General features: G+C 36.9%; 1 protein-coding gene across 1 annotated transcript in view; it reads left to right on the top strand.

The window, feature by feature from the left end:
- LOC106877892 (regulator of nonsense transcripts 3B) overlaps nucleotides 1-16,676 on the top strand; it is a 25,361-nt gene extending 8,685 nt beyond the window's left edge. Inside the window, exons 2-9 of the mRNA XM_014926938.2 lie at nucleotides 2,213-2,319; nucleotides 5,302-5,408; nucleotides 6,462-6,560; nucleotides 9,449-9,559; nucleotides 10,856-10,938; nucleotides 11,744-11,887; nucleotides 15,302-15,639; nucleotides 16,184-16,676. Of these exons, the coding sequence (XP_014782424.1) occupies nucleotides 2,213-2,319; nucleotides 5,302-5,408; nucleotides 6,462-6,560; nucleotides 9,449-9,559; nucleotides 10,856-10,938; nucleotides 11,744-11,887; nucleotides 15,302-15,639; nucleotides 16,184-16,649 (1,455 nt within the window). The 3' untranslated portion in view covers nucleotides 16,650-16,676. The remainder of the gene's footprint in view (nucleotides 1-2,212; nucleotides 2,320-5,301; nucleotides 5,409-6,461; nucleotides 6,561-9,448; nucleotides 9,560-10,855; nucleotides 10,939-11,743; nucleotides 11,888-15,301; nucleotides 15,640-16,183) is intronic.
- The last annotated feature ends 2,494 nt before the right edge of the window (nucleotides 16,677-19,170 follow it).

Here is a 19,170-nt window from a genome sequence, read left to right as displayed (position 1 = left end):
AAAAGAACTGAAGAAGGTGGTCATGGGATGTACTAGAAATAACAGCCAAATCTCCCTTAAATCACACATATTTTTGTCTGAAAATATTTACAAAATTTGTTGTTTTTTTTTTGTTTTACCTAAGTAGCTTCTCCCATGGTTTTTAAATGCGTACTACTAAAAAAAAATTGGCCAAAATCAGTCCAGAAGTAATTTTTTTGAAAAGATGCCACCATTATTTTGAAGGACATGGTGAACAAAAACAAAAAAAAATTAAGTCTGCCCTTTAAATTTATTGTGATGTAAAGCATTTGTGATCTCTAATGGGCTAAACAGGGGTTGGAGTGGAAATAAATGCCAAATTACAAAATTACACTCTGCCATCTTAAAAGAGGAAGATAAAGTAGTCCTGGATGCTCTATATCTTATTAACAGTTGAGATTGCATAGCTGGGACATCTTTGGTAACTAATTATTCTGAACATTGCTTCTTATTATGGTTCTCTTAGTCTTGTTACTTGTTTCACTCATTAGACTGTGGCCATGCTGGGACACCACTTTGAAGTATTTTAGTCAAACACATCTACCCAGGTACCTTTTTTTCAAGCCTGGTACTTATTGTATTGGTCTCTTTTGCCAAACAGCTTACTTAGGGGATGTAAACACACCAACACTGGTTGTCAAGCAGTAGTGGGGAACAAATGCTGACACAAATACACACCCATATATATATATGGGCTTCTTACAGTTTATCCATCAAATCCACCCACAATACTCTGGTCAGCCCAAGGCTATAGTAGAAAGCACTTGCACAAGGCACCATACAGTGGGACTGAACCTGGAACGTTATGGTTGGGAAGCAAACTTTTTACCTCACCTGTGCCTGATTTTTGATATTGAAATTTTGAAATCCATCTAAGTTCATTATATGCGATGATAGTAGTTCCTCTACAAAGATGGAATGATTTTAAGAGTATCTACTTAGGTTAACTGCATCATCATATAAGGTTCGTATTGCATGCTGGTATGGGCTGGAGAGTCTGACAGGATTCAGCAAGCCAGAGATCTATGCTGGATTCCAGTGTCTACTTTGGCATGGATTTTATGGATGGATGCCCTTCCCAACACCAACCACTTTACAGGGTGTACTGAGTGCTTTTTTCATGACACCGGCAGCAGTGAGGTTACGAAATATATTACAAGACAAGACCCCTTGACTGAGTGTGGATGGGGGTGCAGTATTGAGGAAGATAGCTTTTGTGCCAGGTGTTGAGAGGCTTAAGTGTGATAGAAGAAGAGGAACAGGTGTCTTGCTGTATATTTGGCTACCTCAGCTGGAAAGAAAAGGACGGTAGAGATGAAGGCATTCCCTCAAGGTACAAGAAGGTGGATAAATAGAAAACAAGAACAGAGAATGAAGGATGGCTGAATGTGTGGTTTTGTAAGATGTGAAAGGGAAGTGACAGATAACAGAGATGACAATAGAGGTAAATGCAATGAATGGTGAACATGGATGGGGATATAGTCATGGGGGAGCCTCACTTTGAGGGAAGATAAAGGAAAATAGGAGTGGGTCTATGAGGAAAAGGTGAGAAGTGGCAATACATAAAAAGAAAAATGAGTGGAGAGCAATGGTATAAGGGAGACTTGAAGCATAGGGGAGAGAGAAGAGGCACAGTGATAAAGATGGATGTCTGAGGCATGTAGAGGTGAATATAGTGACCAGAAAAGTAGGCTTGATAGTAAATGTAAGAGGTGGGGATATTCAGGAGAAAGGGGCATCTAGTGGAAAATAAGGTGGTAAGGGATGATGTTGAGAGTTTGGGATGAGTGGCAAAGGAAGTAGTTCCAAGGAGAGGGATAGCTGGTAACACTGAAAGGGGGAATAGAATATATGCAATTCTGCTCTCATATAGTTAATCGTAAGATAGCTGGGGAAATAGCTACAAAAAATGCACCCAGTACACGATGTAAAGTAGCTGGCATTAGAAAGTGCTTCCATCTGAAGAAACTATGCTAAAAATTAATGTTACTTGATGACGATGACAATGTTGTGGCAGCAATAAGCTGTACTTACTCATGTTAACTCATTCAACTGAGCTAGTGACACTGGTCAGCATCAATGGAATAACCTGTTATTCCTTCATTCTATTCCTCCAATTCAGTTGCCTCAGCTGTACTCAGCTAATCATAGATGTGAAATGAACCATCATATCCTTAATTTATATTTTCAGGTTGTTATCCGACGCTTACCACCAACTCTTTCACCTCAGATATTCTTGGAACAAATTATGCCACTCCCTGCTTATGATTATTTCTATTATGTGAAGGCAGATATGAGGTATAGTATGAATCAAGACCCTTTTTTTATGTTTTTCTCTGTTTTACATTTCTTGGTTAAATAATTTTATTTCAAAGAACCTACAACAAACTAAAAACTTTTACTGTGATTAAGGTTTTAAACATAAGAAAAGCATTAAAAGTACACACGAATATTGAATTTAGATCTCAGAATTTTGATCCTCATTGAGGAGATGATAAAGGACTGACATAATTGGTAATACATCGGTTTGAGATGGCATTACACCAAAACTGTGGTCCTGGAACCATAATATGTTTTACAGACAACTGAGCTCATACAATTTATTCCTGTCAAGCTTTTTCCATCTGCTCATCTCCCCATAACTCATCCTTCCATCTCTGTCCTAACTACTACAGTAATTGAAATCATCTTTTCCAGCACTACCAGTTGTCTCTTCCACTCCCTGGTATCACTGTTTTGAAATGCAAACTTAACATAGTCTCTTCCCACTCATGATTTTTGTCAATCACCCTTTCTCTGTACTGCTAATTATTGCTCCCTCTCCTTTGAATCACTTTCTGTTGATTCACTCCTATGTACCTCTCACCACCTCCAACTTTATCCCTATACATTTCTTATTCTCTCCACACACTCTTGCAATGTTCATTCACCCACCTCACACCCATCAACTCCCTGTTTCGCATCCTTCCTCTATATCATCATCAACATCGTTTAGCATCCGTTTTCCATGTTGGCATGGGTTAGATGGTTTTACTGGAACTGGTAAGCCAGAGAGCTGCACCAAGTTTGATTCTGGTTTGGCTTGGTTTTCACGGTTGGATGCCCTTCCTAACGCTAACCGCACCAAGAATGTAGCAGGTGCCTTTTACATGTCACTGGTACTGGCTACAACTATGATTTCATTTGACTTGACATGCCTTCTCAAGCACAGCAAATCGCTAAAGGTTTTGATCACTTGTCATTGCCTCTGGGAGACTCAAGATCTGAAGACCATGCTTCACCTCTTTGTCTCATGTCGGGTCTACCTCTTCCACAGGTTCCCTCCTGTGTTTGTATTCTACTTTTCACCCTTTCTATGCTGCCAGTTACCATATCCTCTTCCCTGAGCCACTTATTAACACCCATCCCACATTGTCTTATCACCTTGCTTCTGACTCACATTTCCCATCAGGACCACCTCTCCACCCTTATTTATCATTCACTACATTTACCCCTATTCCCATCTCTTCCCAGCTTTCTCCTTCACACACACACTGCAGCCTCTACCCATCCCTGTTTCCCAATCTTTTGTCCCCACACTCTTTACTATTAACCTTCTTTTATTTTGAAGGTACTCAGTGACACCTCATCATCACCATTATTTGTCTCTCTTTCCAGCTCCATCCCAATTACTCCTACCCCTATTGTGTAATGTAAGGTAACCATGTATTTCCTTCATGGCAAGAAACCTGTTCTTGCCCCTTCTCATACTTTAACCTGCCAACATTTAGCATAAAACTATCTGTTAAAACCATCCCCCTCTCTATTATACTCTTATTCAGTTAAAGAGATTCTTTAGGTTTGTACAATGCATGGCAACCCCACTAAGTTCTGATGACTTGACAAAACACCCAGTCCACTCTCTGATTGGACCTAGGAAAGGCATCTAGCCATAAAAAGCATGCCAGAGTAAACATTGGAGTTATGATGCTGTCTTCCAGCTCATCATATCCTGTTCAACATTACAGGCCATGCCAATATAGAAGACAAATGTTAAATGGTGATGGTGATAAATGTATGTAACAAGTGTACATGTATATGATGTGTGTGTGTGTGTATGTATCCTTCTCACCATCATTTAATGTCCGTTGTCCATGTTGGCATGGGTTAGACCATTTGTTTTTCTTAGTCTTGGCATGAATGCTTTTACCCGAGCTTACATCAACTTTGTATATGTATATATATGTGTTTATGTATATACACGTGTGTGTTTCAAATCTGATTCACTGATTATAACCACTGAATAGCAGCCAAATTTCCATCAAATCACGACTTAAAAAAAATGGATTTGTTAAATAATGTTGTGTTATGTACACTAAGACTGAAAAATAAGATGGGATGATAATGGCTAAAATGTCGTTGACGACCTGCTTCATCAGGGTCAGCGATAGCTCCTGTTTGAAGAATTAAAGGATTAATTGTTATCATGATATCATTCAACTCTAAAGTAGCCGTATCTTTGTGCTTAGAAAAGATATTGCATTGTTGTAGAAAAGTTGACTGTATATCATCATTCAAAGTACATAAGCTACAAATTAGAGTACTTAGAGAAAATTTGAGTGCTGTAGACTAAAAACTTAACCATTAACATATTGTGATTGAAATCAATTTAATTAGAGTGATGTTGTGTGTACATGGTGTAAGTATAGGAAAATAAATAGCTGGAAGATGGCTTTGGTTCAATCAAATTTTAAAAGCAACTGGGAATTGTGGCTATAATTGTTCGAAAAAGAGAAAAGTATGATAAAGAGAATGTATGTGAAGTTGAAATTAATAGTTATCACATAAGGATAAACCTGGAATGTGATAATCCAGACAAAGCAAACTGTTGAGAGAAAAGTGGTTGTAATCAGTGAATCAGTTGGAGTTGACAAAATCATTTACTAACTTTTCTTAAAAATTTAAATGTGGAGAAATGAATTCACAAGTTCATAATTTTTGTTATCTCCTGACAACATTGTCCAATGTTTTCTTCATAAGACAATAGGATGTGATTTAAGAGTAATTTCCCCACTATTTATGGTGGATTGAACATTTACACAGAAGTTCCATTGTTAGCACAAGAGCATGAGTGTTCAAATAGGTTAGTGGTAATGGATGAAAAGGAAAATTCATGTTAATTATGATTTAATGAATAACCATAAAAGCTTATACTGTAACTGAATAAAATAATTTCATCTATACCTAACAACTATTTTTGTATCTTTATTTTCTCATCTCTTTTTGTATTTGTTTTTTTAGTCTTGGCATGAATGCTTTTACTCGAGCTTACATCAATTTTCCTTGTGGAGAGGATATTTGCACATTTAAAGATAAATTTGATGGATATGTTTTTGTGGACAAAAAAGGTATGTTGATTATTGTTACGGTATATAAATAATCTTCTTCATTATTTTGTTTACTTCATAAGTCTAATAATATTTATGTCACTTATTGGGTTTTGAGTTAATTTCTTGTTTCCTTCTCTTGGACCTTCACCAGATTTCAGCTTATTGCAAACTAATGAAATGCCTGCCAATTATGAGTTAGAAATAGTAGTGTATGTTACAATATCTAGTAACAATTGAAGTTGGTTTTGCTTTTTCACCTCAGTTTGATTACTGTTCACAAACAAAGTTTGATTTTCCTACTCCTGAAATGAGATTTGTTTTAACACTTTTGTTACCAAGCTGGCTGTAATGAACAACAACTACTAAAGACCCTTCCTCTTCCTGTCGGTTCCAAAACTTTTAGGCTGCAGCCATAAATGTAGGCATGATGCAAAGTAGTTCTGGGGAGATTGTAGAAGTGCTGAAACAGAGACAAGTAGATGTGTGCTGTGTGCAAGAGAAATAAAGGAGAAAGGATCCTCAACCAAACTCCTAACAGGCAAGAGACAGCTGTACAAATTCTTCTGGGCTAGCAACAGTGACAGCAAGAATGAGGTAGGCATACTGTTAGCTGAGAAATGGATAAAGTAGTTGAGGTAGAACATGCAATAAGTTAATTAAGATGAGACTAGTTTTAATCAACTCAACAGTGACAATTATTGTGACATATGCATCTGTTACATGCTGTAGAGTGCTTGTTGTTAGGCAAGGCATTCAACTGTAGAAAACATGCCAAAACAGACATTGGTGCTAGATGCAATCTTCCAACCATTTGCTTCCTATCAAACCATCCAATTCATGCTAGCATGGAACATGAATATTAATTGACAATTAAGACAACAAAGTAGTAATAAAATCGTGTATATCTTTATGTGGCTAATTTGATTCTACTATAAAATAATTCTTGTTATTAATTTGTATCTTCTATGAAATAATCTATGGCCTTGAATTACAAGGTCGTACTTTGGTTGTTTTCAAATCTAACTTAATGTTTATTTGTATAGTCCTTCTATGTTTTTCATCAATTTGTAGGCAATGAATATCCAGCGGTGGTAGAATTTGCTCCATTCCAAAAAGTTCCCAAGAAAAAAATGAGGAAAGCAGATACCAAAAAAGGAACTATAGACCAAGGTATTTCTTCTTTCCTTTCTCTGAATCTAAAATGGATAAAGCAATTGATTTTTTTCCCTAAGACATTGTTTTTGTGTAATAGCATGATGAATGTTGATTACAGGGCCAAAGTTTCAGGTGGATGTCTACTAAAATTCCATCTGAAGTTCTGTTATTTTTGTCATTTACTCTGAGACTCCAAAGTAAGTTTTCAGAATTCATGAAATCTTCTGGACAAACCTTCTAGTTTATGTTACAAATCAGTTTAAGAGTGATAGAAGTTTAACGTCTATGAGAAGAGCTATGTGTTAAGAGTGTCCAAAGAGATTGTAGAGCCATGATAGAGTTGTTCAAAAGTCTGGATCCTGGAAAGGCTCAAAACCAACTATTAAAATTGAAAACAACTATGTAAACAATAAAAGCATTTTTGGAAAATACTGTTGATCAATATTTAATAAAGAAGAGATTTGGACTTGATATTATTCACTTGGTGAACAGAAAATAGTGAATAATCTTTTAACATGTACTTTTAATTTATCTTGGTATGCAGTGTGTGGATTGACCTTTAAACAATATAGGTACTGCTAATAGCATTAGTAACAATGAATTGAAGTCTGAAGATAGTGCAGATGGTTTGCTGCAAATAAGCAACATAACCAGTATTTGAATGGTGAAGCCAGTGGTAATCTGTTGTCCCTGGTTTAACTTTAGGTTACTAGTAACTTTGTTGTTAACTAATAGCTATTTTATCAATATAACAGACAGACCATATAACATATAAGTAAAGCACAAGTTGTTTTATGTTACTAAAGGTTATATATAATCTGCAGTGGTTTTGAAAGAAAACTATTAAATTGAATCCAATGACAAAGCTGTTTTAGCTTACAGAAAATAATTAATGTCAGTGAATTTAAAAAACTAGCTGGATATTTGGAGGATTAGTCAATTCAAGAGCAATGTCTTCCTGATATGAGCTTGTATTGTGAATGGATGGCGTTAGCATGAGGAAAGCTGCCGTAAGAGTAATCTAACAATGACTTGATGGAGAGAGTGATTCTAGGGAAGTGATGAATTCTAGTCACATTTAGTCTACGATAGCATGGAACAAATCATGTTATAAGGAGCCGAAACAGGAGCCCATTCAGAGTTGTTCATTTCCAAGAAAGAGCAGACAAACCTTTATAAAATCATTTCCTATTATCTTAAAAGAAAAGTAGCAAGGACTCATTTGTTAATGTGGTCCTAGGTACACTATGCCTAGAAACAAAAACTTGGATTGAATGTTCAATCAAGGCTGATGTAGGGTTACACAATAATGATGAATTAGATTTGAAAATGGTTTTAGTTGTCAGATAGTTACATATATGTGTATAAAGCTAAGGAATATGTAAATGCATAATGCTAAAATGGCAAAATACTTGATTTCTTATTCTAAGATTTAGTTATTTGATTTAGGTAAGCATTCAACAGCACTCAGTTCTCAGTCCCCTCCTTTTCACCATTGTCCTCCAGTCTGTAACAGAGGAATTCAAGACTGGCTGCCTCTGGGGACTGCTTTATGCTGATGATCTTGCTCTCATAGCAGATTCTGTATCAAAGCTAGAAAAGAAATTCCAGGTGTGGAAGCAAAACCTGGTATCAAAGCCAAGATTAAGGTTTTAGTGAGCAAGAAAAAAGACAGGATCCTATTCCCTTCAGTTAAATGGTTCTGCTTTATATGTAGGAATTCCATATGATGTACCCAGTGCAAGTTATGGACACCTAAGAGGTGTGGTGAAAGAATAGGAAGTGGTGTTCGTATATAGATGGTGCACAGGAACCACAAAAACTGCAGATACTCAGGAAACGGATACTCTCAAATGCCCTGGAGGTTCTTTAGAGGAAGTGAATAATTTCTACTACCAAGGGGATCTAATTAATAGTTGGGGAGCATGTACAGAAAGTATAATCACTAGAATAAAAATAGGACGGAGAAATTCAGAGAGCTTTTACTTCTGTTGGCAGCCAAAGGTTTCTCTGAGTCAAAGGAAGATTGTATGATGCATGTGTACAAACAACAATACTTCATGGTAGTGAGACTCGAGTCCAGAATGTAGAGGGCTTGCAAAGGCTAGAGAGGAGTGAGGCTAGTATGCTCCACTGGATGTGCAATGTAAATGTACATGTGTGACAGAGTGCTAGTGCATTAAGAGAAAAGTTAGGCATAAGAGGAATTGGTTGCTGTGTACAAGAGAGAAAACTGCACCGGTTTGGTGCTATGATGTGGATGGATGTAGATAGCTGCACAAAAAAGTGTCAATCACTAAAAATAGATGGAACTTGTGGAAGAGGGAGACCCAGGAAGATATGGAATGTACTGAAGTCCAATCTCAGAACATTGAACCTTACAGAGGAGATGATAAAGGACTGAGATATCTGGCACCTTGCTGTACTCATGTAGACCTATCCACCACAGCAGACTTGTTAATACCTCCCTCCCAACTGAAGTGGTTTTGGCCTGCAAGAGCCCCATGCCAGTGTCACATAAAGTTACCTGGGTTGGTGTCGACTAAAAAGCACCTGTGCCAGTGCCATATGAAAAGCACCCATGTTGGTGCCATGTAAGAAGCATCCATGCTGGGTCATGGTAAAAGTACTTAGGCCACTGTTATATGAAGAATTCTCAGTAGACTCTGTAAAGTGGCTGGTATTAGAAAGAGAATCCAGCCATAAAAACCAAGCCAAATCAGACTGGAACCTGGTGCAGCTCTCTAGCTTGCCAACTTTGGTCAAACTGTCCAACCCATGCTAGCATGGAAAACAAATGTTAAATGATGATGTCGGCAATAATGACAACAATTTACTTTCAAAAATAAAGCCTGTTATCACTTTAATTTTTTTATATTGTTATTTACATTATTTCTTTAAAGATTCTGAATTCCAAAAGTTTGTTGAAAATATAAAGAATCCTCATTCTGAACCAACTGTACCAATTGAATCTTATTTGGAAGAACTGGAGAATAAAAGAAAAGAGCTAAAAGGTAAGAGAATAGCTAGAAGTTATTACTCTAACACTGTAGCATTGGTCTCAAATTAGTTGATAAATAGATTTTGTGGCTGCTAATCATTACACTATTGATTGTTGTTATGTCATACAAGCAGTACAATAACACGATGCAGGGTTAAGGTTGGTTGTCTATTCAACTGTAGTACCTGCAGCCACCTTTTATCTGTGACCGTATATTTAACAATGACAGCATCTACATTGCTTGGTTCTGTGCTTGCAAGTTGTTGTATCTGACTTCTTCCGGCAACAATAACTTCAAATTTTCTACCCTCTGTTTGGGTATCTTCAAGTTTGTTGTCTTTCTCCTTTCCAAGCAGCTCTTTTTGGAAGGCTTCAATGGGAGTTGAAGCAATCAATAATTCAATGGTCCATTGTCCAAGCTCTTTTGCTATTGTTTGGGCTCTTGTAACAAAGTCATCAATTGTCTCATCATGCTGCTGTCTACATTCCATCAGTTTAAGGCGATGTACTCTGACATTGATGTTTGTCTTGACTTGTGTTTCAAACAATTCCCAAAATTTATTTGGGTTTTTCTAGTCAGCGTCTGATAAGCTAGACACATTCAGAAGTTTGAGTACTTCATTTCTAATGCCTCTTAATATTTTTAAGGCTAGTTTCCTTCATTCTGTAATTTTCTCATCTTTGAATATTTGCAGGACTTCGGTTGGATAGTCTGTGTGCCACTGCATTTCAGGAATGCAAGCTGTCACCATATTGTTGTTTTTCTTGTGTAATACAACATGGTATGATTTGGTTATTTTATGTGGCATAACATGCACTATGTAGCCGAAATGATAACAATAATCTTGTATATAAATTTGTAGCGATACCTGCAGCTAAATGTGTAGTCTGTTGTAGTTTGTTACTGTATCTGTTTCCTTCTTGTTCTTTTGTTTTGTGTTACATTGTTAGTGTTGAGCAATGTCTAATGATAATGATGTGATATTTTTTAATGCTTGTGATACGATTAGTTTTGATTCAATATATTTATCTTGTTTTACCGCTGCCACCATATTATGTCATGCAGGTAATACAATAATGTGATGCAGGGTTAAGGTTGGTTGTCTATACAACTATAGTACCCACAGCCACCGAGCTAACCACCTTTTATCCATGATAGCATATTTAACAATGTGAAACTAAGTACATTTAGTTTTGTATCATTACAACAATTGTCATCATCGTTATGATAGCCATCACAGTTTTTGTTACAAAACAAAAAGAGCACTTTGTTATTGATATACTTGTAATATAATGTTGATATTTTCAGCCAATCATGGTGTACCCAAGATGACAACTCCATTAATTGAATTCATTAAACGTAAACGAGAAGAAAAGAAAGCCAGTTTACAAGTAAGAAACTTATTCTCATTTGTAATTCATGATAAATTGATTTTTAATAATTTGAAAGTAACTTCATAAATTCCGTGGCTCCCGTTCACTGTCTCAGGAGAAGTTTTCCCCAAATTAACTGCAGTGTCCTCTGAATATATGAGAAAACTATGGACGCACATATTTCACAACATTATACTTGGTAACACACAAAAGGCAGGGTTCACTATAGACAGAAGAGGCTATCTTATGAAATTGGCAAGTGCTTTATTGGCTTACAATGTTAAAATCTTTATGTGGGCTTGGTTCATGACAGAAACATTCTTGATATGACTTGAAAAATGGATCATGATGATTTCTGGCCTTTGTAGAAATATCAAACCAGGCTCTCTCGATTATACTTCACCATCTTAAAAATCTGGAAGACTGCATTGGATAATACAGTCCTAAACACATTGTTGGGAATAAGACTGGATGATTATTATTGGAATGTCATTGCTTACTCAATTAGAACTAATCTGAGACTAAACTATAAAAGATACATTGCTATTGTTTGTTTTTAATAGCAGAAACGGTAGTGCTACACTAAATGCTGTGTAGTGTTTTTGTCCCAAGTTCTGGATTCAAAGTTGTCTTTTATGCATCTAAGTTCATAGAATAACTGTCATCACTGGGCTTAATTTAGTATGGCATATTCCTCTTCTGCAAATTTGTGGCCTTGTAACAATCCAGATTTGTGGTAGATATTTTAAACTATATCCACCCACCAAAATTTGAAGAATCATTTATGTAGACAACTTGAAATGTTCTTATTTTGTTGATTCAGAGACAGAGAGAAGACCGGAAGAAGCGAGAACAAGAACGCAGAAAGGCAAGAGATGAAGAGAAACGACGTCGGAAAGAGAAAGAGAAGAGAGATAAAGAAAAACTGAAAGAAAAAGAACTGAAGAAAGATGAGCAACCTATCAAGGTTTGTGTTGTAGGCTTAAAGTTATATGTATAGTTAATATAGCAACAATACTTACATGGATGCTGCCATCATTGTCATTGGTAATTTGTTTCACTTGTAGTAGAAAAAAGGAAAAGTATTTGTTGAGGTGATACAAAGTTAGGATGATGAGCACAGGAAAAGTAGATGTGTACAGCTAACTAGGGTGGAAGTGTTTAGCTGGAGAAGCAATATTCATTCATTTTATATGTTGTTTTACCATAGTTGCATGAGCTCCATCATTGTTATTTAACATTCATATTCCATGCTGGCATGGGTTGAATGGTTTGACAGTAGATGGCAAACCGTAAGGCTGCACCAAGCTCCAGTTGTTTGTTTTGGCATGGTTTCTATGGCTGAATGCCCTTCCTAATGTCAACCACATTACAGAGTGTACTGGGTGCTTTTTACATAGCACAAACAGGGTTGCCAAGTAGCTTGTAAGGCAAAGACCTCTCTGTTGAGAGAGGGAGTGGAACCAAGGGAAGTGGCTGTGTGCCAAGTGAGGGGTTAGAGTATAATGGAGAGGACAGAGATAGTTGTTTTATTGTACAGGTGATACTTTGCTTCCTCTGTAGGACAAGAAAAGAGAACGATTCAGGGACAGCGAGAGTGAGAAAGAAAGGAAATGTATTGGGGTCTTCCCACAGGGAACAGTGCAAGGGAGTATATAAAGGAGATAGAGGGGCATGAGAGAAATTGGAGTGGCTGGAAGGGGTAAGGTAAATGTGTGAGGGCAGAGAGGATGTGCAGATAGGCACTTGAGAGAGAGTGGTGGGATCTCCAGTGGGTAGGGTGGTGCATAAGGGAGAATGGAGGGGTGGGGCCTGCAGCAGGTGTTGGGAAGATGGGTGAGTTTTGACAGGACAAATATGTATGTGGGAGGGGAGCCATGGTCATAAAGGACATGATTGTATGTTTGGATGGCCACAATTTCACTTGACATTGTTTTCTCAAGCCCAACAAATTGCAAGAAGTTTCAATCACTTGTCATCTCCTCTAAGGTTCAACATCCAAAGATCATTTCTCACCACTTCATCTTCTTGGGTCTACTCCTTTCACAGGCTCCCTCCACAATTAGGGATCAGAACTTCTCTATGCAGCTGTTCTCATTCTTAGGCATCACATGACCATACCAGCACAATGTTTTCTCTTGCATAATAGATCTAATGCCTCTTACACCCAATTTTTCTCTTAACCCTTTAGCATTCGGATTACACTATCAATTGTAATTGCTTATTTGTTTACATTATTTTGAATTCATCAGGTTCAAGAGGGGTATCTACAATATTTCTTTGTAACTTTGTTAATTTTTTTACATACAGACTTAAAATTTTGGTAGTAGGTGCTTGAATACCAATGATTTACAATTATGTAATTTTTTTCTTGATCTTTTTGGTTAAATTTGACTTGTACTGGCAGGTAAAATTAATTACCAGGTGTAGAAGCAATAACTTTATGGATAGACACTATGTATCTTATCTGTTTTTTTTGTTGCTAAAATTATCCCAGATGTCAACTGCAAACAGTTTTGTCACTCTTTGAGATCAGGTGTATTAATGTGGATTAATTAAAATACAGGTATAATCAGTACAAGATTTTATTCTTTCTCTATATTTCATTCAAATATTTTCATTGAAAATAACATACAAAAAGCCTCTTTTATTAGTCTATATACTATTGGTAATGTACTCTTATACATCTTAATGTGTATGTTCACACGACAGAATGTCACGTGACCAACCAGGCTATCAGATGTTACATGTTGCTGGACACAGTGCACTTTTGCATTGTTTTAGCCTTCAAATGATGTCGATCCAATGGCTAGGCAAGCAGGCCAACAATCCCCTTTGATCAAAGGGGAGCTGGAGCAATGTGAAATTAAATGTCTTGCTCATGAACACAAACAAAGTTTCAACATGACACCTTTTAGCTGTGCTTTCTTTTTGGCAATGAACATTGTCTATAAACTTTCTTTCTTCCATTTATCATTTCCATTTGTTAATTTTGCTTTTCTCCCAGTTCTCTGCTTTGTGGAATAAAATTCCCCCATGCAACTGAGATGTGATGTCAACCTGAAATTTTGTATGGCAGTAGTCATTTCATGGCGGAGGTACCTTGTGGCTTTTTACATACACAGTATATGTACTAACAAAAGTTGAATTAAATAAGAACCACAAAATGTACCTCCACCATTTTTTCCAGGTCATCCAGCTGGGTAGTCTGCCCCATACTAATCAAATTTATCCACACCACCCATTTGTTTATTATATGAATTATTTACTGTAGGTTTCTCCTCAGTGCTAACACATGTCTGTTCATTGGTAGATAAAAGTAGAATTTGTCTTTTGTCCTTGTGTAAGATGATAGAAAATTTTCTTTTTGCATCTGGGAAATATACCCTTTTTGATTTGCTCATCACAGTACTACGTATAGGTATTTACAAGGGCAAGATGTTCCTCCAAAGCCACTCAAGAGTAAAAATACAGGTGCCGGTGTTGATGGTGAAATGCTTAAGTTAGAGATCATACATCATAACTCAATCCATTTGGTCTGTTTCCATTATATTTTTTTCCCAGTGTAAATATCAAAATTAGCACAATACTCTGTGTCTGATTCACATACCTCCTATACTTTGATGCCCCATTTAGTGGGTTTAGCAGGCAGATATTGCCGAAAATGTACCTTATCCTTATTATATCCTATCATAGCTTCATCTACACTGAGACTTTTCCCTAGCAGATAAACAGTTTTATACTTTTTAGAAAGTAAAGCAATAATTGGATGAACTTTATACAGGGGATCGTAGTTGGGCTTAATCCTACTGGGGGCATTAGCAGTATCAGATAAATGTAAATACTGAGTTTGGACATGATGCTAGGTATATATCAGTTGTAAAATTATATCTTCAGTGGTTGTTGTTGGTGATGTTGAGATGAAATTGGTTTTGCTCCATTGAAAGTTTGGTGTAAAGTATCTAAGTTACATGTGGACAATACGTCTAGGCAGAAGATTTATGAGGTGTGATGAATATTGTATCTGTATATGTGTGAATGTTGTTTTAAATGATAGATTGGCTTTTGTTAGTTCCAGTCACTTATAGTAACACCTAGGCTGCATTAGCTGTAGTTAGATACTGTAGGTCATTGCTTGATTGGAAACACTATAAAATAAATGGGTGATACATTAGTTTGAATTGAGTCCAAATTCCCCTGTGGCCTTGAAATAACAACAGGAAAATACTTCCGTATATCCACCTCTAAATGTCTTATGTCCTAAAATCAGCAAGATTAACAAGAATTCAAATCTCTATGCAAATGCCCTAAGTATATATTATTTAAGAGAAAGATACTTGTGATAATGATGATGGTAACAGTTTTGTCTTTATTTTATCAGCTTTTAAAGAACCCCGAACGAGAAATGGAGAAACAAAAGGATGAATGCGATTTAATGCGGTGCAAAGATGAATTGGATAAACCCATAAAAGAGAGAGAAAAACTCCGCTTTTCAAAAGAAAACCGTGAGAAAATCAAAATAGATCGGCAAGGACAAGATAGGCTTAAGACTGGAAGAGAGGGTCGTTTTGCTGAGCGTAACAAGTATTCCAAAGATGACCGAATAAATGATAAATCTGAAAGTAAGTTTAAGCCTAATAAAGATGACCGGTGTATGGACAAAAGCAAGAACAGAGATGATAAAGCTGATCGGCCGAAGTCAAACAGGGACAAATATGGGTTGGTGTCCTTTTTCTTAGATTCTTTTAATTTATCTTTATAATTTCCTTACAACTTTTACTGAAGATGTTGACCAAGGCTAATTGTTTAATGCAATGTATGTTTTAAACTAAGCCTGGATGGTTAAAAAGTAGTGATCTCTTATATTGTAGCTGTGTTGAATCTTATTGTGTATTGCCAGTATAGGTATTGATTGACCAATGGTAATATTGAGTTCCTGTTTCACTACCATGCAATGTCACCTTTTGTACACAAGCATCATACAATCTGTCCCACATTTCGAGTGTAGTTCCTGGAAAGAGATAGAGATACTTTAATTAATTCAATCATTTCTTTATCTTACTAATTAACTCTGTTCTTAGTCAAAACATCATCACAGCATTTAATGTATAGCTATCACTATCACACAGTCTGTCACTAATTTCTGGAATGTTACTCTCCAAATGTTACTCTCCAAATGTTACTCTCCAAATGTTACTCTCCAAATGTATGTTTTTCAATTTTGTGTTTAATGGTTAACTAAATTATTTATTTTCTTTTTCAGTCATGACCGCAACAAATGTTACCAAGCTAATGGCAACAACAACAACAGTAACAATTGTCGAGATGATAAGAAGTCAAGACATGACAAACAATCCAAACATGAGAGACAGGACAAGTTTGATCGTATCGAAAGACAGGACAAGTTTGAGCGCCATGAGAAGGCAGACAAGTTTGAGCGTCACGACAAGCCAGACAAGTTTGAGCGCCATGAGAAGGCGGACAAGTTTGAGCGTCACGACAAGCCAGACAAGTTTGAGCGCCATGAGAAAGCAGAGAAATTTGAACGCCATGAGAAAGCAGACAAGTTTGAACGCCATGAGAAAGCTGACAAATTTGAGCGCCATGAGAAAGCTGACAAGTTTGAGCGCCATGAGAAAGCAGACAAATTTGAGCGCCATGAGAAGCCAGAGAAATTAGAGAAGCCAGAACGTACTGAGAAACAAGAGACTGATGATTTTGATAAGTAATTAGACATTAATTATATTAACCATGTTAATGTACAAGAATGGGCTGAAAAGTTCGTATCTGACTGTGAAGGAGTGATGCTGTGAAGCTGTAAAATCTAGCATGCATGAATTTCAATTCTTATTAACAACTGCATTGCTTCTTTGAAGATAAACTGACATCTCACTGTTCAAAGAAGACTTCAAAAGTAACTAGTAGCAACTTCTCTTGAAAATGGGTAAAATTTGGCATCATGGTGTTATCAAGTACCTGCAGAAAAGGACATTCATGCTGACATGGTTGCTGCGATCCAGCTTTATCAATAGTGCAAAAGTGGGCATCTGAATTTAGGAGGGGAGGGGGAAGGAAGAGTCTTTAAGATGACCCAAGATCTGGACATCCAGCAACTGCCACCACCAAGGAAAACATTGATTGTATTCACCACTTGGTGATGGACTGTAGGTGATTGACTATGAATCAAATAGCCATGCTATTAGCATATCCCATGAGAGAGTTGAGAATATTCTGCACAATGAACTTGGCATGATGAAGGTTTCTGCCTGGTGAGTGCTTTGTCTTCTGACACCTGATTGAAGCTCACCATGCTGAATACATCACTGAAAAATCTGACATTGTTTAAGGCAGATCCAGCTGGTTTCCTTGAACATTTCCTAAGCCAGAATGAGTGTTGACTTCATCACTTTGAGCCAGAGACAAAGAGACAACCAATGCAGTAGAAACACCCCTTTTCATCTGCTCCATGGAAGAACAAAGTTGTTTCACCTGTAGAGAAGGTGATGATCTCAGTGTAGTGGGATACAAAAGACATTGTGTTTATTGACTACCTTCAAAAGTAACACACTATTAGTGGAGAGTGTTATGCCAATGTGCTGAGACAGTTACAAAAGGCTATCAAGATCAAATACCCAGAAAAACTGATGAAATGGAGTCTTGTTTCCTCAGGACAATACTCCAGCACACAAGTCCTGTCATCAGTTTCCCAACATGAAAAAGCACTTGGTTTGAAACCAGTATTGAAGTGATGATGACAACATCTGCTGTTGATGTTTTTTGACGAATTGAATGAAAGCCTCTTCATCAATTGGATCTAAGAACTGCAACCCCAATGGAATAAATGTAGAGACTGCAAGGGAGTTATATTGAAAAAATAAACATCATTTGGCCACATTCCATGAGAGTATTTTTGTTAGCCTATGAACTTTTCAGCCAATCCTCATATACAAATTGTTGCCATCCATTTAGTCATACTGGCAGGTCTACTGTATAATATGTTGCCAATTCTCTTGATCCTAAGTCTTAACTGTGAAGTCCAGTGTTCTATGAATCACATCTCACCAAATGATTCTATGTGTTATGTGGGCAGCTTTCGCCATGGATACATTAGTCAACACTCTCACACTATTGGCATTGTTTATTAGCATCACATTCCCATACCTGTGCAGTTATCTTTTCTTGATGCCTTCATATTACAGCCCCTCTCTCACTTGCACTTAACATTTCATACATGTTACTAACTCAAATTTATACAAAGAATGATCCTCTGTCTAGCTGCTTGACCTACTAGAAAGAGCTGTCAAATCTCTCTCAGATCGCACCCCACAATCTTAAAATAAAAGATATTGCCTAAAAAAGACAGTTGCTCCTGGAATGCTGCTAATCATAGTTATACTGGATCTACACTAACTTGGAGGCTAAATAACAACAAAGACAAAATGATAACAACAACTTATTATGCATGAAATGATGTTTTCATTTGCATGAATAAGTAATTGTTATTTATGACCTAAGTATTTTAATAAGTTATTTATCACAGTTATGACAAATCCTGTGATTTAGTTTTCTGAAAACTTTATCATTTAAAGGTTAAGTAACCCTTTAGCTTTTGTCAGTGTAATATCCATTATTATTCCTGTAGAACATGGATGTTACAGTGATAAAACCAAAGTCATATATGCAGACATGATCAAAGGTATTCCAGGGATGAACATCTAGGACATCATTGTCAAACATGTCCTCTTTTTCAAGGCACTAAGTCCTTAAAAGTGAGATCTGGCTGCTATAAAAATAACAAGTAGAGTAACCACATAGTAGACTCTTTCATTGGCTGTGATATCTTGTGTAGGATGGTTAATGTAAACCTAGCATGAGCAGCCTTGTTTGAGAAGTGAGCTACATGAGACATGGCTCATCATCAGGTGGGCTGTACTAACTAAAAAACATAAAGGTAATCAGGCAATCAGTGGAGGCGCGTGGCTTAGTGGTTAGGGTGTCAGCATCATGATTGCAAGATTGTGGTTTCGATTCCTGGACCGAACGACACGTTGTGTTCTTGAGCAAAACACTTCATTTCACGTTGCTCCAGTCCACTCAGCTGGCAAAAATGAGTAATGCTGCGATGGAGTGGCCTCCCATCCAGCTGGGGAACACATACGCCATAGAAACCGGAAACCGGGCCCATGAGCCTGGCTAGGCTTTAAAAGGGCGTATTTATTATTTTTTTTAATCAGGCAATCCATTCAGAAA

This window comes from Octopus bimaculoides, chromosome 8 (assembly GCF_001194135.2).
Source record: "Octopus bimaculoides isolate UCB-OBI-ISO-001 chromosome 8, ASM119413v2, whole genome shotgun sequence".
In the NCBI taxonomy this organism is placed as follows: domain Eukaryota; kingdom Metazoa; phylum Mollusca; class Cephalopoda; order Octopoda; family Octopodidae; genus Octopus; species Octopus bimaculoides.
This window is presented reverse-complemented; position numbering and strand designations above follow the sequence as displayed.